Raw genomic sequence first — 25,967 nt, forward strand, 5'->3', positions numbered from 1 at the left:
AGAAAAAGAATGAATACTTTTCAATTCACCTCAAACAGATAAACATAACATTTAATGTTTTTCTTTTTTTATATTATACCTTTCTTTCCAGCAAACGTTGCAGTACTTTTTCGTCTAATTTGAAGTTCTGTCATTGCATTAATTACTTGTTTGCAGTATGTTTCTGGCATTTCACACCTTTTGTGTAATATAACTTGCAGCTCTTTCGGAGGAATTTCATCAAAATGCAGCTCAACGAATCGATTTCTGAATGCACGCGACAGTACCTAGGAATACAAAGAAATAATAAATACTTCACAGCTAATTAGCGATTAACTTTCTATTAATTTCCTACCTTCCTTCCACCGTACAATCCCGGCGGATTCTGAGTAGCAAACAGCATGAAATTATCATGTGCTTTAACCACTTGTTGCGTTTCTGGGATGTACAATTCTCTGTTATCATCGAGAACTCTGTTTAAAGCTTCCAAAACGTCGCTGGGTGCTAAATTCAATTCATCCAAGATGATCCAGTATCCTGAAAAACATTTATTATCGTTAACAGAAATAACAGACTTTGCAACGCTGTAATAAAAAAAAAATCGTATATTATACCTTTACGCATAGCATCCACTAAAATACCCTCTTTGAAGACTAGTTTTCCAGTGCAGTCTGCTACATATGTACCAACATATTCTTGCAGATCGGTATGCTCATGATTGTTAATTCTGACACAAATATGTCCAGAGGCCTTTGCCAAGTACGTGATCAAACTGGTCTTTCCAACAGAAGTATCACCTTGCAATAATACAGGCATCTTTCCAATGGACACTACTCGAACTAAATCTTTCAAGTTTTGTCGGACCGTTTCTGTGAGTATGTACTACAACAGGAAAAGAAATTAGGAATTTTCAATGCTGTGTAAATAGAAAAACTAAAATAAAGGTAAGGGACTGGCTCACATTTTTTGGTATCTGTGGGCTGAGATCACCCTTAGGAATCCAATATCCTTCGAAACAGATGAAATTTTCAGTAGTTCCACCATGCGGACATGGAATTGGTGTTCCAAGAATTGCATTTGCAGTTTTATCGTTTAAAATAGCCTTCACAATCATTCTTTGTACCAATGGATAGGAATGACTGTCCAATTGCGTCAAGAAACTTAAACAAAATGCTTCATACAAAGATCTCAATGCATTTCCACAGGGGTTCTGTGCAGATACACTTAATGCACGACACAGTGTTCTTAAACTGTAGTGTGGTTTATGACCAGTTCCATCAAGAAGATTGGTTTCAGCTTCCTTTCTGACGTTCAAATAAAACCTGACGATACTTTCAATTTTCTGAGTCTGAAGGTTTAAGTCTTTCAAGTAGGAACTTACGAGAAGCTGTAAATCTGACTTCTCTGTAAGTTCGTCGACATAAAATTCTGTAAACCTATTTCTGAGCCCCACCGGAAGATCTTTCTTTCCAACATCGGTAGCTGGATTCATACATGCAAAAATCGCAAAGTCTTGATGTCTTTTGATCTGTTCTTTGTCACCACGCTCTAATAAAGAGAGTGATCCACAGGATCCTTCCAACAGTCCAGAAAGACACTCTAATGTTTCTGCAGTGGCTAAGTTGATCTCATCCAATAAAACCCAATCGCCATTTTTCAATGCTTTCACCAAACCTCCTTCGACGAAAGAAAAAGCTAACGAATAATGACTTTTCACTTGAGACTGTAGCTTATCCAGTTTTCTAGCCATGTTCTCCCACTTTTTCAAGGACTGAACTACATCCTGATTCTTTGAACTTGCCCTCATTCGTGTCAATGCTGCACGAGTACTATGAAGCATCAGAGTAGTCAGTGTCTTCCACTTTCTTTCATCAAAACAATGTCCAATGTGGTTCAAAAACTTTCTGTTCGGTTCAATAGCGTAATACGATCGGAACAAGATTTCAAATTCTTCGCGAATAGGAAGAATCAGAAGCTTGAAGTCTACCGGTTTATAGCCACCAAGCAAATCTGTACTCTCGCTCTGTTGATTCATGTTTATCACTACCAACTTATGACCTGTTATTTGCGCAAGATACTGAATGCAACTCGTTTTCCCTGTTCCTGTCTCTCCGACAAGAAGAACAGGCTCTTTTTGTGCAACACAGCTGGCTATTCGTTCTAAAAGACATACCGATGGCCTTGTGTATGAAAAATTTGATTTCTTAACTGCAAGTTTCACTCTTTCAGACTTTTTTATCGCCAAGTTTGCTCTGCCAACAATGAGACTGTGCTTATGGTGGTTCACCGATGGCTTGTGCACATTACAAAAATACTCTGCTTTTGTTTTTATGATACCTAGCTTGTGCGCTACTGCTACTGCCAAATTTAACCTCTGATCTGTAAAAAGTATGTGATTTTTTGTTCTTAACCGATTTAAAAAAAATACTCTGACTTGAAACATCAGAATTCCTTGATGCAGAAGAGCATTCTTTACATACCACAGTTAGTCACAGAGCAACAAAAAACATCCAATGCGTCTTGAAACATTTTTAACGCAGACACAGGCGAAGATACATCAAACTCAACGATAGCCCTGGAACACCATTTAATCAAATCTCTGGTAGAAATCTGTCTAGCATTCCTTATACTATTCACAGCATCGTCTTCGTGATTACCAACAGAGAACAACAAAAAGACATCAATAATTCTTGTAGCCACTGTATGTAATACTGGAAACTGAGTTTGTACAACTGTCACTAGTTCTTCTTTGGACAATGGTTCTACATTGACGCAGGACCAATGTTTCTGGAATGGAACAGACACTTTTAGCGGCTTCTGTGTTCCACCGGATGCCAATCTCGTAGTAACAAACAACTGAAATCCGCTTTTTATATGTATACAATCTCTGTATCCTGGAACCGACAATGTTTTACTTTCTACAAGCTGCCCAATAATACTGATGACATCTGTTGGGGCACAATCAATGTCTTCCAGAAGCAACCACTTGCCGGTGAGAACAGCTTCTGTTAAAATTCCTGGTTGCCATAGAAATTCTCCAGGAATATCTGTACACAAATACATTCCTAATAACATTCTCGAGTCTGTTTGATCACCTAACTGCACTTTTGCAAAGTTCTGTGTATTATGGCCTGTTGCCTCTGCCAAAAATTCCACTAGTGCAGTCTTTCCAGAACCAACAGCGCCTTGTAAACATACACATTTATTAGAAGATACTGCGAGAGCTAGATTTTTCAAATTTCTTCGTGTCGATGGAACAGGTATTAGGTTCAAATCTTTCTTAGACTTTAGTTTATTGAATACTGGAAGAAGAATTCCTCCCACAGAGACTATTGATGGCAGCTCATTGAACAATTGATCCATTTCTTCGGTGTTCGCAGATGTTACATTATTCTGGCTAATTTTTTTACATACTGTAGCAAGTTGTTGACTACTTGGAACTAACTCATTCATACGATCTAAGGTACATGATTCTGACATTCCTAATACAATGGCAATGCAATTCATCGCTACCCTGAAAAGTGATTCAAAGCTGTTACTCTTCTTATGTATCTGTAAAGAACAATGATAAGTCTATAGGAGATTTCAGACATAACATTATGCATCAATCCTCATTCGTTTTTGTAAAATTGTTTTAAAATAATCCCACTTTGTTAGTGAGTTGACAATTCGTACCATAATCTTATGATATGACATTTCATGCATGAGAGTTACTGTATGCTCTTAATAAGACTTAACATTGTGCTTTACCATTTTATTTAACTGAAGCAACATTATAAGAATACGTATTACCATCTAACAGCTTCATCTTCATCTGCTAAATATTTGTAAAACTTGGACCAGTTCCATGTGTATTTGAAGTGCATTGGTGCACTGCACAGAATATCATAGCAGGCTGTTACTAAATCATATTCAGAAACTTCAGGAAAGGATGACACCTTCCTTCTATTAGGCCTCTTAGAAGAAGGAGTGTAGTCATCTTCTACAGACTCAAATGGTGCTGGGTTTACATCAAAATAGTGCAGAATAAATCTATAATTAAATAAGAAATGTTTATGAAATCCTTGTATTATAAGCTAACATGCTAAATAATTTATCTACTTTTAATAAAATCTCTATTTGTTTTATTTGTCAGTATTACTATATCAAATTATATGTAAAATACGAAACATAAATAGTGAAACTTCAATAAAAAATAATGTCTATACTACAAATGCAAGCAGGCTATGTTTATATTTTTGTAAGAAATTGTATACTGTTATCGTTATTAACAATAATACAGCCAAAACAACTTATATCAGAATAAGATTTAATTTCGTTTAAATATTGAATTACATGTATTACATATACTTAATAGTTTTAACTTTGAGTAACAAAAGAATTGTAGTAGTATATAAAGTAACAGATATTTCGTATCCTCATCTAAAATACTCCAGCCTGCAACGTCAGACCTAAAAAGTTAACATAGAATGTTTAATGTAATTACAAAAATACATACGTTAATAAATCACGATTCTTGCAGACAAGCTTTCCCAAAATAACAGAATTTAATTTATGCAATGTATCTCCATCGTTAAAAGAGGCTCTCTCCATGGGAATGCTTTTGGAAACTAGTGCACATAGCAATTGTGGAAAACATTCAGCTACATCCTCTGTGGTTTTTGGATTCATCAAGAATTCACACAAAATATCCAAAATTTTTTCACAATCATTGTTGCTGAGTTCCTATAACACAATTTTTAAGAAAAGAAATTCTACTTTGTAAACTGAAAGAAAATTTACCTGAACAAATCTATAGAAAGTATAATTTACCTTGACATTTTTGTAAGATCCAAGCTTTTGTTCGTAACTTTTCTTTCGCTGAATGAAAGCCACCAAACTTTGCAGTAACATATTTAGAAAAAAACAAACACCGCATACATGTGTAATTTTACGTAAATGTACAAATCAATTCCCACGTGCGTTTGAGAGCTTCGTTTGAAGTTAACTCACATGTTCATACTTTCGTTATGAAAAAATTCCCTAGGACGTCAAACTGTTTTACCAATCATTAACACAATATTACACATGCAGAGTGGCCCGCGCAATTTTCACCAGCTATTGTTAGTATTTCAAGAACTGCACGAGTTGTTTAACCGATCTTATCCTTGGGGTTTTCAAATTTATATAAATTGATCCTACCTGTGAAGATTGTCCGAGGTATCTATGTTAAAAAATAAGCACTTTTGAAATATTTTTTCTTAAAATAATTCCGTCCAACACATAACAAATCTAATATGAATACAAATCTATTGTAATATTCCAACTTATACATGAGCACCTTCTATATTTCTAGAATTTAATTAAAGAATTGTACATGTCAACTTATGCATTTCTAACTACTTTTTATTATAAAAAATTTCGATCAAAGTACTTTCACTTATCCATAGTTTAATTTTAAATTAGTTCAAACATCTGAACATGGTTAATTTTAGTATATCATTAAGTATTTATAACATTAGCACAATTTATATAAGGCAAACAAAGTAATGAATTGTTTCAATTGATATTTAATACAAAATATAAAATTTACAATTTATACAGTCATTGTTTTACATTTATTACATGGGAAATTAGTTATAATCTTATGTCCAATGGATAATTCAAATATTAAAAGATCTCGGGATGTGCATTAAATTCTTCTTGTAGTTTTCTTTCTATTGCGGGTAGAGAAATATTAACCTGTACATTAAAACTGACATAGACAGGTTTAGACAGCTTTTTGGATAATCTCTTAGCCAGATTGCTTGAAGCATCATTTGCAATTGATCCAAGAATTTTTGTTGCTACTGGTTCTTTTTCCAGGGGTGATTCAATCGCAAAAGACAAATCATTCATCGCTTTTTCACGTGAATCACCTACCCATAAGTACAGACAGTTATCCATTTTAACTGTATGACAAGCGAATGTTGTGTTGCCGATGTCTATAACAAAATCATGGAACCCGAAGGTACATTCACTCTTTGTTTCTTCTCCTTTGCGATTTTCCATTTTTTCGTAATTTTTGATACGTGTTTCCACTTGTTTAATAGTAACTGTGTTTTACCGAAAAAGTGCTGTGTTATTGTAGCAACATAACCTCCAAATTTCAAACAGGCCGGCGTGTATAGCAACGATCATGGACAATACATCATGAAGTTATGCATAATAAAAAATAGAGACTCAGATTCAGTCAGACCGCTCTTTACATTTCCCTAGGTTGTATTGTTTCATGATTGTTGCAAACTCGCCTTTACCTTCTAGGAGCGTTTAGCGCAAGCTCCACAAGCGCGTAATTCAAACCGAGATATATGTAATTGGAAAAAAGGTGAAAACAAGAGAGGGGGGCACATTGATACCTAAAAGTATTTATGGAGGAGAAAAATATTTCTCTTCCATTCGTGAATATCACTTTTTTTATAATGTAGAATTGTTTTTACGCTTTCACATGTATCTACCATATTGTATATAGGACTTTTCGACGTAACAAACGTAATAAATATGTAATAGTTGCTATATTTAATTAAACTTGAATTAAAAATAAAAATAGTTAAGTTTGGCGCAAAATCTGAATTTCAAAAATCGCGGGAAAACTGTAAAATTGTGAAAATTATGGTAGCCACCTAGTGGTGGAAAGTGAAACTAAATCGGAAACTTCTTAATCTAATTCCGTAATTCACCGCCGGATGGCGTCACTTTGTCGTTTTACAATTTCCCGCGGTTTTTTTGTAGAAGTTTCTGAATTTATTATTTTCTTATTTGTTTTTTTCATTTTGTTGATAAAATGAAGTTGGGAATAGCGTAATTACCATTTAACTGTAGTTTTTGAAAAAATCTAAAGAAAATATACAATTTACAAGCATTTGTATACATTTACCATTGCCTTAAATACTACTTATGTGTGCATATAATTTTACAATACACTTCTAATAATATTTGCATTAATTTAGTAAAAGTGGGCGTAAATATTATTCACACTTATAAAATAGAGTATTTATCGAGTGCTATGACACACAAAAATTTTTCTGGAGTTTATAAAAAAAAGAAATATTATGAAGCATAACCATTAAGTGTTTTTAATAATATAAACTCTGAAATATATTTCAAGGCTACACAGATATAGAAATATCCTTTTGAGTAAACAAGTTACTATTGAGGATGTTTACCATGACTACCTTGTAAAGAAATGAAAAAATTGTGTCCAAACAGCGATAATGATACGTTTGGTAATTATTACTTTGTTAATTTAAAGTGTCCCAAAGGACGTTGATGCGCCATCTAGTAACAAGGTAGTTACTAATTAACTAATAGCTTGCGGCATTTTGTCGTAGATGGCGTTACAAGCCTCCTTAGCTGCTTCCTTTATAAGAACAAAATTAAGCATACATTTGAAACAACATAATCAATAAGAATTAAGGCACAATATTTTATTTAGGAATACTCAACGAATAATCGGACGCCATTCGTAAGGCATTCGTTTTTATAAAGTAAATTATAAACACTTGTTATTCATGCATTGTTTTTTAATAATGTAAATATAGGAAATGTAATACGAAAATAATTGTGTCGATGAACATGAATACAGTAGTTTTAAATATATAAAGTATTGTATTCGTATGTTACAAATAATTTCACGAATTGTTACATGACATGAAGTATTTTTATTTATTTAAATTCTTTAAAAATATCTCGATCAAAAATTATGTTACTACATATATACATTTGTTTCGAAAATTGGATTTTGAAGCGAGTTTAAAATATGTTTGACATTTTATAAAATGTTATTCTGAATTTGTTGCCTGAACAGTTACTTCCTTTATTTATCTTGTAGATTGTAATAAGGAAGAAATTATTTCAGGAAGGTTTTTTGCGTGTCACCCGGTATAATAACTACATATACATATAGAAAGGCTTATTGATATACCTGTACCGGAATCACCTGCATGTGCAGTGAGCTGTATACCTAAGCCTCTAAACGATCGCGGCGCGTATAATTTATGAATTATTATTTTGTACTATAATGTTGGCCCCACTGTACGCCCGGCTGTTCAAGCCAGACCAATGGGGAGTCCCATCTTGTTGGAAACTGAGATAAAAAGCACACCCATTGGCGTAATGCAGCGAAAATACTTTACACGGTATTTCCAAAACGTGGAACGTACAAAATTAATTAAAAAACACATGATTTGTCCAATTGGAACAGATACTACGAATATTGCTATTGTGTTCAGTCAAATTGAATCGATCTGTCAATTAATGGAAAATAATTAAAAATTCTAATCATGGTACTTTTGCATTTCTTCCATTTTTTTGCTTTAGGTATAAAGGATTGTCAGATATCCTCTAATAATTTTGAGTAGTCAGTGTATTTGAATTATGTTGCAAGATTTTTTATTCCAAGTGTTTATAATTAATATATAGAACTACTTATAATTTTTTTCATTGACCCAAATTGGTAATTTGCTTTTCATTCAATTGTTTTCCTAATTTTCAGATATAAAATGTTTCTGTAAACTTTACAACATTTCAAATGTTACTCCTAAAATTATGCCCGTGACTATAAATTTTTAACCAAACTGTACAGCTGGTTACAAAACTCCAAGATATAGCAGGGATTGTAGAGTAAAATTAAAATAAAGACTTCTTTCATGACCCAATTTTACAAAATACTTTTAAAAAAAGATCTTCATCTGTTAAATCAATACATATTCCAAAAATTTATTTCTGTTATGATCTTCAGCAATGAATGCAACTATCCCCTTCCCCATTTTCAATCCATGAAACCTGTTAACAGATATTCAAAACTAGACCTAAAAGTAATCCATGAAGCCTCTTTAAACTTACTTCCTCTATGGACCTTCAGCAGCCAATTTTGCTACCCACAATTTTCAAAACAGGAAACATGTTGATACATATTCATACTAAATTAACATTCACCCCATGTAACACAAGGTCTACAAGGTCCCTATAATTTCTATGATCCAGCCAAGTTAATTGACCTTACTTCAAGTACAGAACCACTCCCCATCCTGGACACCTAAAACCTGTCGGTGAACACTTTAACCAGATCCGCCTAATTCACTCCACCGCAACAGGACATCTAAGCCCCCTCGGCTCGCCTGAATAACCTCGATCGTTCAATTAATCCAACCCAACCAGAACCACAGTGCCTCTCATAATCGACGCACAAAACCCACCGACAAGCATTCCAACAATCTCGAAACTCAACACCGTGTATAATGAAACCGCGCTTTTTTTCCACGGGCTCATTACACTCTTAACCAGCTGCAGAGGTCCCGTGAAACAAGGCACCGGCGTTATCTCGTCGGTAAATTAATGGGAAGCCCCGTGGTATGAGGCCAAAGGGACTGGCGGGTCCGATCGATGGATCGGATCGGTCTGATGCTTTGGTCTAACCAAACAAGTATCGCTTCTTGTCCCGGTCTATCGAGCCGATCTGATATCTTGGTTAACAACACGTTGATTGCCATGTGACCACCGGCGAGTCACACTTTGTCAAGCTCACACGTGACACGTCGTCGGGTCACGCCCAGTTTTCTAGTATTCTGTTGATATGAAAATTACAATATAAAATCAGTTTATAGTTAGATAGCACATTAGAAATGTTTCTGTTTTTCATTAAAGGTACGTTTTCACGTGACAGTAAATCGTCATTTTTACGATTGCTCTGGTCAAGGTGCGTTTTCACGTGACACTAAATCACGACTTTTACAGTTACGATAGTAAAAGCACGTTTTCACGTGACAGTAAATCGTGACTTTTATAGTCACGATAGTAAAGGTACATTTCCACGTGACAGTAAAACGTGAATTTTACGGTCATGACAGTAAAGCTGCATTTCCTCGTCACAGTGAATCGTGATATTCACGAACGTTACACTAAAGGTACGTTTCCACGTGACAGTAAATCGTGGCTTTTACTGATATTACACTAAAGGTACGTCTTTACATGACACTAAATCGTGACTTTGTGTCACTAAATTTTATGACTCTTGTCGTCGACGTATGTACGTACGTCTTTACATGACACTAAATCGTGACTTTGTGTCACTAAATTTTATGACTCTTGTCGTCGTGAAACCTAGACGTTACATTGGTTTACATTGTCAAACAGTGTCACGGCAACAAAAGCCATGACTTACTGTCGCGTGAAAACGTACCTTAATGTCAGCTGATTCACAGTGCTTCCTTTTAATTCGATTGAAGAACAGAGTAACGAAGATGAACCTTTGTTGCCATACACACGGCTTGGTATGTTGGCACATAGGGGGAAAGAAACGTAAAATCAGCTCGTGTTAAATCCACGGGCCAATGGTTACGCCAATGGGGACCGCGCGAGAAACGAGGTAGAGCCGTAAGGAAGGTGAGAGAGAAAGAGAGGGAGATAGAGGACCGATGGCGCGGCAGGTAGAGACTCTGGGGCCGGGCCCCGGTGTATACTATAATTACGAGTAACTCAGCCACATTTGCGTTGATCCGACACCTTAAAGATAACATTTAGCGGCCCCTTTTATCTCCGCGGCAAACAAACCAATTTATACCTCAGGTCGCTTTGTGCTTCGGCTCTCCACGTCTCCCTCGGTCCCCAGTCGTCCTCTCTCTCTCCATCTCCCTCTCTCATCGAAAAAACCCCGCCCCAAACTACGAATTAGGAGCATCCTTCTCTCCTCCTTTTACCACCTTCCATCGTCTCCTACGTTTCCTTTTGCGCTTCTTCGCCCCCCCCACCCCTTTTGCTCTTCTTCTTCAGTCCCTCTTCTTCTCCTCCTTCTCTGGTGATTTACTTCCCTTCTTGTTCGACTATTTTGCATATATCCTTCTCTGTCTCTTCTTTGCACAATAAGGGTCCTTTGGATTGCTTTCTAGACTTTTCTTCCCGCTTTCTTCCCCGGGTTCGATCTTCTTTTTATTTACCTTTCTCGATTCTCCGGTTCGGTCGGGGGATCCCCGTTTGGCGGTGCCCCGTAATGTTAATATTTTGACGACTTTGGCGGCCTCGGACGGCATCTTTCTAAGCTGCTTCTAAAGATCCTCGAGTGTCAATTAGACGGAAGATTATCTTCTGTGTGTCCCGTCGGTCCGAGGGTGTTGAATTTTACTGTTTTATGGGGATAATGGCCAAGCCAGACACAACAATCACTGCTAGGTGGTGCAGTTTAAATTTAGGTTACTTTCCCGCGCTTTTACGTTATTGTACGCTGACATGGAAACTGGGCTTCCTCTAGGGGAAAAAGTGGCGTAGGACAAGGGCCTCCCACCACTTGGTAAACTTATTTCAAGTACTAATACAAATGAATGTTAATTTGGAATAAATTTTAGTAACTTCCGGAACAAAGTGGTGGAAGACCCTTCCCCTACGCCACTCTTTCCCCTAGCGGAAGGGCCTCCTACCATTTGGTATGGGAAATTACTCAAATTTGTGCGAAATTAACATTTATTTCAGTACTTGAAATAAATTTACCAAATGGTAGAAGCCCTTTCTCCTACGCCATTTTTTCCCCTAGTGGAATATTGCGAGTTTGCACGGTTGTATTATATGTTTATCTGATGTATTTATAGTAATGTTAGTAGATTGAACAGTAAAGTTACAACGAATAAAATTGGTTAATTTATTACAAATGCAACTAATCATACTATGAGTTTATAAAAAAGTTACTAAAGCCTACGGAGTTTTCGAGATCTGAGGCCCAAGACGTGGTAACTGTCGAAGATAATAAAATTTCAAGTTCGCGCGGCCCCATTACCGCTTATGATGCCGTAATCACGGCCGAGGGATCAGTTTCCATGCTTTCGATCGGTGATTCCAAAGATCGTATCTACCGCCTCGCCACAGAGCCCCTCGATCGGCTCTTTAGCGTTTCCTTCTTCCTCGTTTTTCTTTATCCCGTAAGCAGCGCACACGAATCACATTGCGTCGTCGGTTGTAAATTGATCCTAATACCAACGACGAAAATTACTAAATCACAGTCGACGAAATTGGTTAAAACTCTACTATGATCTAGAAAATGATTTTGGAGATTTGAGCAGGCTAAGGTGAGGTTAACTCTTCGTGTTTTGAGTTTATGTTATTAACACTTTAACTATGGGTATGTACTCATGAAACTGACCGTTCAAACGCAAAGAAAAATAAATCAATACTCGTAAATAGACTGCGGATTTTAAAGATTTATAGACAATAGAGTTTTGTAAAATACAATAAAGATAAAACTTCCATCGGATGCAACGAGTTTTCTACTTTATTCTGAATACAATATGATGTTTAAGAGATGAACGATATTCTTAGAAATAAATTACTTTTGAAAATATCATTGTGCAAACAAATTAGCAGTCCACTCATGAAAATAATAAGTAGGCACACAAACAAGCAAATATTCGTTTCGTAGAAATAACAGATATTTTCGTTTCGTCGGCTTTTGACGACATTCGTAGGTAAAGAATTAATAGTCTGTCAGAGTTTTGCAAATTTGCAATTTTAAATACTAGTACATAGATAAGCTTTTGAAATTTGTATATCATGTATCACCATTACAAATTAGGGAATACTATAAAGGCATGAAGATCCAAAGTCTATTTATTAACAATTCCAATACTTACTGTATTGAGTTATATATTCCTGATTTGGATCAATACATTGCTACATAGTAATTATATTTACAGGGCTGTAAATATTACTGTTTAGAAATTGAATGATCATTCATGTAATTAATGATACCAGTTACTGGTGACCACTATGACCAATTGACATGGAAATTTTAGTGTCAATATAAAGTACACAAAGTAGAAGTTGCATGAAAACTCATATTTCCTCAAGCACATAAAGCAGAAGTTGCATTTACTCACTCATATGCTTGAAGTACACATGGTAGAAGTTGCCTTGAAACTCATATTTTCTGAAGAAGACAAAGTAGATGTTCCATTTATACACTCATATGTCTTGAAGTACAAAAAACAGAGATTGCATTAAGACTCATATTTCCTCAAGTACACAAAGTGAAGGTTGCACTAAAACTAATATTTCCTTAAGCACAAAAAGTAGAAGTTGTATCTACACACTCATATATTTTGAAGTATACAAAGAAGGAATTGCATGGAAACTCACATTTCCTTAAGTATACAAAATAGAAGTTCCATTTATACACTCACATGTCTTAAATTACACAAAGCAGAGGTTGCATAAAAACTCATATTTCCTCAAGCACACAAAGTAGAAGTTGTATCTACACACTCATATGTCTTGAAATACACAAAGTAGAAGTTGCATGGAAACTCACATTTCCTTAAATGTAGAAAGCAGAAGTTACATTTATAGTCTTATACATTCATACATTTTGAAATACACAAAGCAGTTATTGCACTGCAATTAATATTCCCTAAACAACATACTTACATAATGCACTTAACCTCATGTGCTCTGTAGTGTCCCCTCAAGTTCCTTCTTATTATCAGCAATGTTTGTAAAGTGCACACTTGTTCTCCCATCGCTGCCCTAATATCTCACAACATATACACCATCTATCTCAGAAAATAATTGCAAGAGCATCATTGAAAATTCACCTTTCACACCAAACTCCCCCTCAATCTCATTCCCAAGACACGGTAGTTCCGTCTTCTGTTTGGGTCCACAACGGGGCACGGTCCTCGTTAATTACACATTCCCCACGGAATTCGTGACAGAACTAATAACGTGTAAAGCAAACAGAAGAAACTCACGAGAGAGTGGGGTATGGGACCAGTGTAAAAAAGCTGTCCGCGGTGGGCCCAGCGCGAGAGGTTAGGGTACCGTCGAGTGAATGCTTCCGAGGGACGCACAGAAAAAGGAGAAGAGGGCGTAGCGTGTGCCGTCGCCTCAGAAAAACCGTGAACCGAGTGAAACGGGGCGGGCGTAGAAAGAAAAACGGTGGATAAACACCGTGGAGAACTTGTGTGTCCCATCCAAGTGGTTAGTGGAGAGTCCTTTGAATATCAGAAAGTCAGCCCTGTAGAAGGTTTTGGGAGGGAGGGGCGGGGGGGGGGGGGGGCGTGGCGAGAGGTGCCGGGGAACGGAGAGCAGTTTCCGTAAACTTAATGTAATAAGGGTTCGCCAACGACTTTACCAATATCCTGTTCTTTGGCGGCGTTCTTCAAAGCTAGCCCAGAAAGAGTCTATAGAGAGGTCTCGGCGAAAGAAAGCAGCTTTTCCAGGATGGGAGACAAAACACCTGACGCTTCCGGAAGAAATCTTGGCTGTCACTATGAACAAAAAAAAATCTACTACCCGCCTCCCTGTAAGATGAAGTGGAGAGGGAAGGTGAAAATAAACGCAAAACGAGATTAGGGACATACACATCGAAGAAAGAGGGAAGATCGAAACGGAGAAAGAGAGACGAAAGGTGTGGTGGATCGGGGCCGAAGGATAAAAAAAAAAAAAAAGAACACAACCAGCGAGGTACGGAGCCCCGAGAAAAGGATTAAAGAAACGATCCGGTGGAGAAGGCGAGAGTGGCCGAGGATCGAAGGTGTTTTTCGGGGCGTGGCGAGGGGCCGCATGATTACCAGGAGGATCGGTTAGCGCGGTGAGAGTTCAAAGCATCAAAGAGGCCCGACCAGCGAGAAATTGCTTAGGATTCATCTGCCGGCACGGGACCCTCCGGACGTTCGTTCGTTCCTTCGGTTCGGTTCGGTTTCGTTCTGTTAGAAGGGCATTGTGTACTGGCCAGAGCTGGAGCTATCTCTTTCTCTCTCTCTCTCTCTCTCTCTCTCTTTCCTCTTGCCTCACTCTCTGCTGCCTTTAACGGATTGCCCTTTAACTAACGATCGAATGCCTTCGGTGGAATATACCTCTCTTTCTCTGGTCGAAGTCGATCATGGGGAGTGTTACTCTTTGTTCCCCCTCGTGTTGCACTTAGCAGGGGGGAAAACAGCTCAACGCTTGGGGATTTTTTGATGGAAGTTCGTCGAAACACAACGAATCGAAGGGAATCGAAGGTAACAAAAGGTGTTCGTGGCACGGTGGAACGACGATTATCCCAGATATGTGGATCATTGGAAGAGAGTTGGCAATGGTGATGTTGTTTCGTCTGTTGATATTATGAAATTCTGGGATTTGTGTACTTGTTAGTTCGAATGATCGAGGTTCGACTGTATTGACATTACTGAGACTAACCTTGTTTAGGGTTACGTGTATATGTCAGTAAAAGCGTGCAGTTTAGTAAATGTATACACCTACTAGACAATGTATACACCCTGATAACCAGTTGTGTACAAGTTTCGAGCAAATTTCCAGCAAATAATGACAAAACCCAGACAGCATATGATCACCTGAAGACGGCTTAAAGGCGTCTTAGACCTAAAATAGCCGTAAAATAGGCGTCATGTGCTATCTGGGAGTCGAAGAATAAGGAAAATATTCTTTCTGCTTTTACGAAATTCGTCTCTGAAGGGGTTAATATTATTCTTAATCTACTTTAAAGGCTCCTTCACGCGATTTTATCCCCTTGGGAAGAAATCGCATCATCGAGCCCATCCCTCTTCATTAACGTTATCAGTGGGTTGCTCCAGAGATTTTCTCGTAGATTTAAAACGGGGCGTCGTTAAACGTTCCGTGCACGCGTGTCCGTGCGCTTTAGATGAAAAACAGATAGATCTATGGTGAACGGAGCCGCAAAAGATAGGAAAAGGGTACGCGCGCGCGCGCGCGCGCACGAACTTCGCACGCGTCGACGCGTTCCACACGCGGGTCGTTGGTTTCGTTTTATCAAAAATCAGATAGAACGCGGTTTCATTGCCCTTACAAGCCACCCGCGTGTGTTCTCGGTGGCTTCGTGTGTTTGCTTAGGATACAATTAATATTAATAAGTTACGCGGCGAGGTTAAGGCCTGCGCGCGCGGCCGTTCGAAACGTTCCAAAATGGCGGACGCCCTGAGGCCACGATTACCGTCGGTTCAAGTGGAAAATGAGTACTGAAGAGTTTTTTTTTTTTTCGTCGAGTAGAAACTTGATCGAAAGATTCTACACGGTAGATCATCGTACATTGTAGACATTGAATTATTATTATTACAGTGGCGATGTTTATGCATTTGTTGCGTCTCCTGATTTGCAATGTACAGTGGAATGAAGATTTTAATGAAGTTTACAGCTATATATGTATGATGTGAATGTTCTGAAACCTTTGGTAAAGGAAATGAAATTTTGTTCAGTAGCAGTTTTTGTTTAATAAATTTATATATAAAAACTTTTATATTTAATATATTTGAAATGTTATATATATTAAATGTAAATGCATATAAACAATTTTATATAAGATAGTGTCTAAAATTTTGAATTTGCATAAACTTCCGCAGTTTAATTGTTTGATCGGGGATCTTTCTGCAAATTCAGATTTTTGTAGCTCGACTTTGTACGAAACTGAAATTATGGGGAAGATTTGTTACCTTTGTGAAAGGTTTTTTTAAGTTCAAAGTAAAAATTTTTACTGCATTGTTTGTGTAAAATCTGTAGTTTAATTATTGTTTATTTATTATGTGTAATTCTAATTTTATCTTGCCCAGATGTGTTGTTATAACGTAAATGGAAAGAAACAGTGTGATACACTAAATTACACGATTTAATAAATCGAATTCTTCCAGAAAACCTCGACATAAGGGAACAGAATCAATTTAGTTTCAACTAAAATTGTAAACCATATTTAAAATTGAGACGATAAAAACTAAATTATATTTACATGACTTTCTTTTACGCTGCATTTTACAAACAAGAAGGAATCATGTATTTATTATTGAAGCAGATTCTTTTTAATAAATAGGTGCCAATTGGAATTTTCAAACCAGTTGCTTAATTAAGAAAGGACGAAATTATAAATATGATATTTTAAATTGAAATAATCCAAGAATTTAGTTAAACACCCACTCACAGTGTTGAGTGAATTATCGTCGGAGTTTCGTCTATCGTAATTGATAAAAAACTTTAATTCACATTGTTAGTAAAGTAGTTACATTATTTTAATTTTGTATTCGATGTTTCATTACGGAACAAAAATGGAAATAATCTACTGTCTTCGTTTTAATTACATTTCGATGCCATCAAGCACTGCTTGTATTCCTACACTAAACTCAAAACGAACAATATTGAATACGTCTGTGTAAAATGAACATTCTCTAAACCCAATTATGAAACTCTACATCCTGTGAAGTTTTTAAAAAATTAATAACTCACGATATTACAGTGGGTGATCACATTATCGCAGCCACAGTAAGAAAAATATGTTTCTTGTCTAAAAATAAAATCACAATACACCACGTGACGTAACTATAAAACCACCCTAAAATTTTCAATTCTTATGTATTGTGGTCGACATAAAAACGAATCAAGTGTACCATGTCTGAAACCGTGTTGAGCAATAATGTTCCTCCAGAAAACGATAGATTATACATATTCCCTAGAAAAAAGTGGTTAGTTTTTATTTTAACCACAATACAACATGATTGAAAATTTCAGGGTGGTCTTATAGTCACGCCACGCAGTGTATCAAGATTTTTCAACTGGATAATTTTGCAATTAATATCTCTGTACTAAAAATACCCAGAAAAATTAAACTCAACTTATTTAGAAGAAATACAGGTTAAAATCGTAAAGTCGTTGATTTATGCATGTGGATCTAATAATTTCATCATTCATTATAATGCAAATCGTTTTAACCCTTCAAAAGCACGGTAGTATGAAAAATGTCCCTTTTTTTATACCCAACTCTTATGGTGGGACGTTATTTATACCACATTTAAATTGTGAAATTACTAAATAGAACTTAATTGAACTAAAATAATATTTTTACACATTTTATACAAAAGATGTCTGTGCAACTAGGGTAGATGTCCCAATTATTGCCACCTTAATATTATACCGTAACTTCATTCAATCATTTTACGTGCTATTCAACCTAAAAATCGTCTCAATTTGAAACATAATATTATTTAACATCTATTTCATTAAAAAAAGAATAGTTCCTACATTAAATACGAAGAATAGACATAATACAAAAATTAAAGTAATCCTTCATATACTTTAACAATTCATTTTGTACAATAAATATAGACTGAATAGTAAAATTATTTTCTAAATTATTATCACTCCCTGCTTACGTATTTTCGTTGGCGACGGTCAAATTGTACTTTCATTATTCAACGTTAATTTTTAAATACCAGCTATATACAAGTTCACAATATTTCTTTGTTTTTATGCAAATCAGAGTCCCAAATTAAATACTAAAATAATATTGTACACGATTCTTTATACGTTAAGTTTTCACTAAGTAAAATAAATGGTAGTATTAGGGACACTGGCAGTAATTGGGACATTTACTCTAGGCATTTTTTAAATTGTAAAAACCCTGTGCTTCAAAGTGTTAACAAAACGCAACAGTTTCAGTAAAATTAATTTTACATCACAATAATTCTAGAGAAAAAAGAAACGAATTTTTCACAATGTATTCAAAGAAACAACATCGCCTTTCGCGGCCCAAGCCGCAAAAAGTTAATCCGTCAAATTCCCATTCTCATGCCAGAATCGTTTCTTTCGACGTGGAACAGTCACGTAGCTGTTCGAATTTGTTTAGGGGGCTGTTTGTGTCGATAGAAGAAAATTACCGTCGAGTGATATTATTGTGTTTCTGTGTATACGGAATGATCGATGGATCCGACGGCCGCTTTCACCGCCCGATGACGTTGCACTGGCAGCGCGCGCGCGCGCGCGCACGTCAAAAAGAACACTTCTCGCCGTCACAGAAACACGCTGGCATTACAATCAGAAATATTGGATAGATCGATATCGTCGTTCTGTGGCTGAAACGAAATTAATTTGCGAGCTTTGTGTTCTTGTTGTCTCCGTTCCGACGAGCGTTACCCATGGAAACGAATGAATCCACCGTTCCTTGTCCCCAGAAAACCATAAAAGCGATCTTTCTTATTCTGTTTGGGTTATTTGAACATCTAGAGACTCCAGAAGAATTATTTTTATATATTATTCAGGTTTTTTTTTATTTGGAAGTCACTAAAATCCTTCACAAGGTAAATAAATTTTTCCGTAAGTCTTAAAATTGATAAAGTTCTATATTTGCATGAACAATTGATAATTATCAGATTTTTGACGAACTGTGTCTATGCGCAATTATCGTGTCTATTTAGCAAGCACAGAATTCCAATATGGCGGCCGTGAGCACTTAATACGTATTCTAAAAAAAGATTGTGAAGTTCGTTTTTCTCGATAGTATAAAGACGTGGAAAATATCCAAATTTACGGAACAAGCAAACAATATTTGTATTATGTACTTATTTCCATCTACTTGACTTTACTTAAATAATAACTTAAATAATGCTCTTTAGCAAGCATTTATAGAATTCCAATATGGCGGCTGTGAGCACCTAACATGTACTCTAAAAAAATCGTGAATTTCGTTTTCGATACCGTAAAGACGCTGAGAATATCCTAATTCCATGTACATTTGTAGATACTTACTTAATACCTCACTTGACTTAAAAATTTATGTTGATAATGAGACAAAGTTTTGTTAAATATTGTAGAAAATAGCTATTCAATAGATGACATTATATTGTGTTCGATCATTTCACTACTTTCCTACTTCTACAATATGAAACTTCGTAAACTGTAAACTCAGTTTTCTCAGTTTAGAAACTAGTGGAAACAGAACAATTGAGAACTATGACGACGTTATGTACGTAGTTAATACTTTATTTCACTTAAATAATAATGTTCAGATATTTTACGAACTGTATCTATGCGCAATTATCGTTCCTATTTAGCAAGAATTTACAGAATTCGAATATGGCGACCGTGAGCACTTAATACGTATTCTAAAAACAATATTGTGAGCTTTATTCTTTTCGACACGATAAGGGTACTGAAAATATCGTAATTTCGATATTATGTACTTACTTAATGCTTTACTTCACTTAAATAATAATTTTCAGACTTTTTACGAATTCTATCTAAATGCCACTATCGTTCCCAGCAGCCACTTGAAAATTCCAATATGGCGGCCGTGAGCATTTAACATGTATTCTAAAAGTATGAACTTCAGTTATTTCAATACCATAAAGACGCTAAAAATGTCCTAATTTATAGAATAATCAAACGATATTTGCATTAAAGCACCAGTAAATAAACAGAAGATGAGATTTCTTTCATCGTGGCAAAAACAGTATCGGACTTAAATCGTTTCGCTCGATCGTTACGGGTACCGTTGCCGATTTAATTCCGATATAACTTCTCCCAGGCAATTCATCCTAATTGGTGAATTATGAATGCCGGGGCCTCCCGTCTTTCACCGTACGAAAAACTGAAAGCGATCGCCGGAAGGCTTAGGATTAATACTTCCTTACGCAATCGGTAAAGAGGGAAGGGGTGCAGGAAGTGAATTACGAAGGAAACGCAATTGCACTTGGTGAACTCCGTGGATTTCTTACCGATGGGGATTAAAAGAAACGCGAGATGAATGTGCACAAGTGACGACCGGAGGAAAGTTAACGATTAATGTAACTGTAATCGAGATCGAAGTTGGTTTTTGTCGTAACTCGAACTAATACAGCTACTTAAAGATTAATAGAACACGTCTGTACGGAGTTACATGGTAATGGTCGTAATTAAGGAAGTTGTACATTATTCTGTTTTTTACACGGATTATTTATTATCTGAAGTTGCTCTGTTCTTGCATATAGAAATTTATTATTTTTTATTTTCGATTTTACTGTTTTGTTTGGTCAGATTTTTTTTATTTTTGTTGCCATATTGATACTATGTGGAAGTACCAGAGCAGTCGAAATTGCTGGTTCATACACTTTTGTTTCATAATACTTCGAGGTACCATTTCCTATGAATACTTTGAGTTACTATTTTCTAATACTTCAAATAATATTTCTTACTGCTTAGAGTTACCATTTCTTAATACTTCCAGTAATATTCTAATACTCCGGTTTACCATTTTCGAATACATTGGGATACTGTTTTTTAATACTTCGACTTATATTTCGTAAGATTTCGAGTTACATTTCGTAAACTTTGAGTTAAAATTCGAAACACTTCGAGTATTTTTTCATAATACTTCGAGGTACCATTTCCTAATACTTTGAGTTACTATTTCCTAATACTTCAAATAATATTTCTTACTGCTTAGAGTTACCATTTCTTAATACTTCCAGTAATATTCCTTACTGCTTCGAGTTACCATATTCTAATACTCCGGTTTACCATTTTCGAATACTTTGGGATACCGTTTCTTAATACTTCGACTTATATTTCGTAAGATTTCGAGTTACATTTCGTAAACTTTGAGTTAAAATTCGAAACACTTCGAGTATTTTTTCATAATACTTCGAGGTACCATTTCCCAATACTTCGAGTTACTATTTTCCAATACTTCGAGGTAACATTTCCCAATACTTCGAGTTACCATTTTCCAATACTTCGAGTTACCATTTTCCAATACTTCGAGGTACCATTTCCCAATACTTCGAGTTACCATTTCCCAATACTTTGAGTTGCCATTTCCCAATACTTCGATTTACCATGCCCCAAAACTTTGAGGTACCATTTCCCAATACTTCGAATTACCATTTTCCAATACTTCGAGTTACCACTTCTTAATACTTCGAATTACCATTTTCCAATACTTCGAGTTACCACTTCTTAATACCTCGAATTACCATGTCCCAAATCTTCGGGGTACCATTTCCCAATACTTCGAATCATAATTTCCTAATGCTTCCAGTAATATTTCTTCCTTGCTTCGAGTTACCATTTCTTAATACTTCGAGTTACCGTTCCTTAATACTTCTAGTTACCATTTCCCAAAACTTCGATCTACATATCGCGAAACACAGCGGATTTTCCATCTCTCGATTCCCTCACGGCCCTCTAAAAAAAAAAAGGTAAAAAATATAAACTGTATCGACCCGTCGAAGTCGACAAGTATCTCCCAGGTTCAATTCATTTCGGCCAGCTGTAGTCCCTTTTTGTTTCAGCAGTCCGGTCTGGAATTGAAACTTCTTCGACGTTGTATCACGTGATTGCCGGTCGACTGAATAATGGCAGACTTCCGGCCGTGGTGGAACACGCGACGGTTTAAATGTTGTTATTAGCCCCTTATTTGTACAAGGAATGTCATCGGCTTCTTTCAGCAAGACCGACAACCCCCAGGATACACACTCGAGCCACGTTCTGCCCTGTTTCCTCCGACAACAGAGAAAGGGAGAAAGAGAGGAGGGTCTCTTCCGTTTGTCCGAAGAAGGCATCGCATGTCTCGCGTCGTTCTTAAAGGGTTAGCCCCACCGTCTTCTGCACAGGGTGAACACCAATTACGACGACCAATTTATAAATTATTCACTCGATAACATCTGTTTGGACGCCAGGTTGCTGCGTTACTTCTGTCCATTTCATTATTTTGTCGCTATACAACGATAGCGTGTCGCGTTCGGCGCAAGAAACTGTAGACCCATTCAAACCCCTCGTCGATTTAACAGAAACTCTGGCATCAATTATTAATTATATTCTTTATCTGAGATACTTGTGAATTAATTTTGACACCGATAATTTACATACAAGGTGGTCCACTGAATGGTAGCCACCAATGATGGGGAATACATTTGAATTGTATCGTTATTTTGTGTCGATTATTGACACCCAGAGTATCGATACACATGTATGTCGGAAATAAAATATCGATATTATTGGTATCGATAATTGCAATGGGATTAGAAGTAATGAGATTCAAGAATGAAAATAAATCATTTGTTTAAGCGGATATTCGAAAAAGAAATCGAACAGTCGCAAACTTTATGGGAAGCTCGCGATTGGTCTCTTCAATTTTGAGAGCCAGAGGTTTAGAAAATGGTAAAAATGGCGTTCAGTGTATTAAACAATGACGAATATTATTTCGAAGATGTCTATTATTGCTTTCTTTAAGAGAGAAATACTAATTTGATAAGTACATAGAATCAGTGCATTACTAAACCGACAAATACAATTTAAATTTCGCGCCCTTACTCACAACAAAAACAATGTTTAGCATATTAAAAAACGACGAATATTGTTTAAAACACATCTATTAGTAATTTCTCTGAAAGCAAGTACTAAATTTGATAAGTAGAACCAGTGCATTGCTAAACTGGCAAATACAATTCAAATTTGGCGCCCATACTCACAACAGAAATGGCGTTCAGCATATTAAAAAATGACGAATATTATTTAGAGGACATCTATTATTGCTTCTTCTACAAACAAATACCAAATTTCGTATAAGAAACAGTCAATTACTAGATTACAAATGCAATCTCAATTTCGCGCCATTACAACAAAAATGGCGTCCGCCGTATGAAAAAACGACTATGTAATCTTTAAAAGACATTCATTTTTATTTTCTCCAAAAGCAAATACTGAATTTAATAAGTAGAATCAGAGCATTACTAAACTGGCAAATGCAATTTAAATTTCGCGCTTTTACAACAAAAACGGCGTCCGCCATATTAAAAAACGACGACCGTTTTTTAAAAGACATCAATTACTGTTTTTTTTCCAAAAGCAAATACTGAATTTAATAAGTAGAATCAGAGCATTACTAAACTGGCAAATGCAATTTAAATTTCGCGCCCTTACAACAAAAATGGCGTCCGCCATATTAAAAAACGACGACCGTTCTTTAAAAGACATCAATTACTGTTTTTTTCCAAAAGCAAATACTGAATTTAATAAGTATTATCAATGCATTACTAAACTGGCAAATGCAATTTAAATTTCGCGCCCTTACAACAAAAATGGCGTCCGCCATATTAAAAAACGACGACCGTTCTTTAAAAGACATCAATTACTGTTTTTTTCCAAAAGCAAATACTGAATTTAATAAGTAGAATCAAAGCATTACTAAACTGGCAAATGCAATTTAAATTTCGCGCCCTTACAACAAAAATGGCGTCCGCCATATTAAAAAACGACGACCGTTCTTTAAAAGACATCAATTACTGTTTTTTTCCAAAAGCAAATACTGAATTTAATAAGTATTATCAATGCATTACTAAACTGGCAAATGCAATTTAAATTTCGCGCCCTTACAACAAAAATGGCGTCCGCCATATTAAAAAACGACGACCGTTCTTTAAAAGACATCAATTACTGTTTTTTTCCAAAAGCAAATACTGAATTTAATAAGTAGAATCAAAGCATTACTAAACTGGCAAATGCAATTTAAATTTCGCGCCCTTACAACAAAAATGGCGTCCGCCATATTAAAAAACGACGACCGTTCTTAAAAGACATCCATTATTGTTTTTTTCCAAAAGCAAATACCAAATCTGACAAGAAGAATCAGTGCATTACTCACCGGTACGCCTGACAACACCAAAAAAGGCCCCTGAATAAAAAGCACAAAGACGAAAGATTCGACGAAAGTACGGTCGAGTAATTAGATCAGCTCGGGCATAATTAATAACTCTTGGTGCTCCCCCCCCCCCCCCCCCCCCCCTCCACTCCGCTTTTTTCTTTCTTCCCGGGGTAGGAGGGCTGATTTATGATATCGGCCACGGCACTTATCGAAACTTTAAGGATAATAAAAGGTCGGCTGGAAGGAGCTGGAAAGGATTAAGGAAAGTGATGGACGATGACCGATCAGCGCCGTCACAATAATGATCCGCGTAAATAATAAGACTCGTTATGGGCCCCCCACTCCCCACCACTCTCTTTTCGCCTCCTTCCCTTTTTGTTTTTGATCCGTAATAGCGATCGGCCCACGTAACTCTCTCGGCCTCGAGTTCAACGCTGGGGAATCGACTGGATGGTAAGCGTGACGGGGCGAAAAAAAAAAATGTCATTTCTCCACCGTCGTGGTGGTGTTGCTCTCGGTCGTTACCTAATTACCGTCACTCGTTTAAATAATCCGTTGCGTAGGGAGAATGTTATTTATTACACACTGGTTCCGTACGGATCGGTAGGTACGTGAGAACCGCCGTTATTTCAATTAATCGCGGCGGACGCGTTAACCCGTTCCTCATCTCGAACGTAATTGGGATGTTTATAACAGGCGGCTTCAAGAACGATCCGTCGCGATTGTAATCGTTGTTGATGAACGAAAAATAGTATTTTTATAGTAGATAGTTTGTTGGGTACTTTGTACGTGGCCTGGTTATAGGGAATATTTTGTATGATGAAAAAGGTGGGAGGCAATTGCGAATAGTGAAAAGATCGATTGATTGCGATTGATCCTGCAAGTGGAAATGTAGTATGAGGGTTAAAGGAAATTTTTCTACTTGTTATATACTCATTATTATTGTATAATGGGTCCTAATACTTTAAGTTATGTTTCCTAGTACGTTTCAGGAATACTGATACTATACTCTGAGTTACCGTTTCCTAATGCTTTGAGTTACCATTTTCTAATACTTCGAGTAATATTTTTTACTACTTTGAGTTACCATTTTCTAATACTTCGAGTAATATTTTTTACTACTTTGAGTTACCATTTCCTAATACTTCGAGTAATATTTCCTAATATTTCGAGTAATATTTCTTAATACTTCGATTTACCATTTCCTAATACATTGAGTAATATTTTTTACTGCTTCGAGTTACCATTTTCTAATACTTCGAATTACCATTTTCTAATACTTCGATCCACATTCCGCGAAACATCGCGGATTTCACGTTCCGCGATTCCAATAACGAAGTACTAAAAAAAAGGAAAAATCAAGTATCGATCAATCGAAATCGACGAGGATCTCCAAGGTTCGATTTATTTCGGCCAATCACCGTGCATATACGAAAATTTCACTTTTCCGTCGATTCAATTTACGAGCCGGCTTAAAAGCTCGCTATTTATACCCTCGTTTGTTCCACGAAGAAAGTCTAATTGCGCGAGCAAAGAACAAAAGAGAAAAAAAAAGAAAGAAAAAAACGAAGGAGAACGGAGTCTCGTCGCT

General features: G+C 36.4%; 2 protein-coding genes across 2 annotated transcripts in view; both read right to left on the bottom strand.

The window, feature by feature from the left end:
* LOC107185609 (midasin) overlaps positions 1-4,872 on the bottom strand; it is a 96,436-nt gene extending 91,564 nt beyond the window's left edge. The window contains 8 exon segments of the mRNA XM_015573334.1: positions 80-266; positions 335-516; positions 594-861; positions 941-2,358; positions 2,460-3,493; positions 3,772-4,011; positions 4,478-4,704; positions 4,792-4,872. Coding sequence (XP_015428820.1) covers positions 80-266; positions 335-516; positions 594-861; positions 941-2,358; positions 2,460-3,493; positions 3,772-4,011; positions 4,478-4,704; positions 4,792-4,872 — 3,637 coding nt within the window.
* A 756-nt stretch (positions 4,873-5,628) lies between these two features.
* Positions 5,629-6,127, bottom strand: LOC107185592. Its single transcript, XM_015573311.1, has one exon. The coding sequence runs from the start codon at positions 6,007-6,009 to the stop codon at positions 5,629-5,631; it is 381 nt and encodes a 126-aa protein (XP_015428797.1). The 5' UTR covers positions 6,010-6,127.
* Between the last annotated feature and the right edge of the window lie 19,840 nt (positions 6,128-25,967).

This window comes from Dufourea novaeangliae, unplaced genomic scaffold (genome assembly GCF_001272555.1).
Source record: "Dufourea novaeangliae isolate 0120121106 unplaced genomic scaffold, ASM127255v1 scaffold48, whole genome shotgun sequence".
NCBI classification, from domain to species: domain Eukaryota; kingdom Metazoa; phylum Arthropoda; class Insecta; order Hymenoptera; family Halictidae; genus Dufourea; species Dufourea novaeangliae.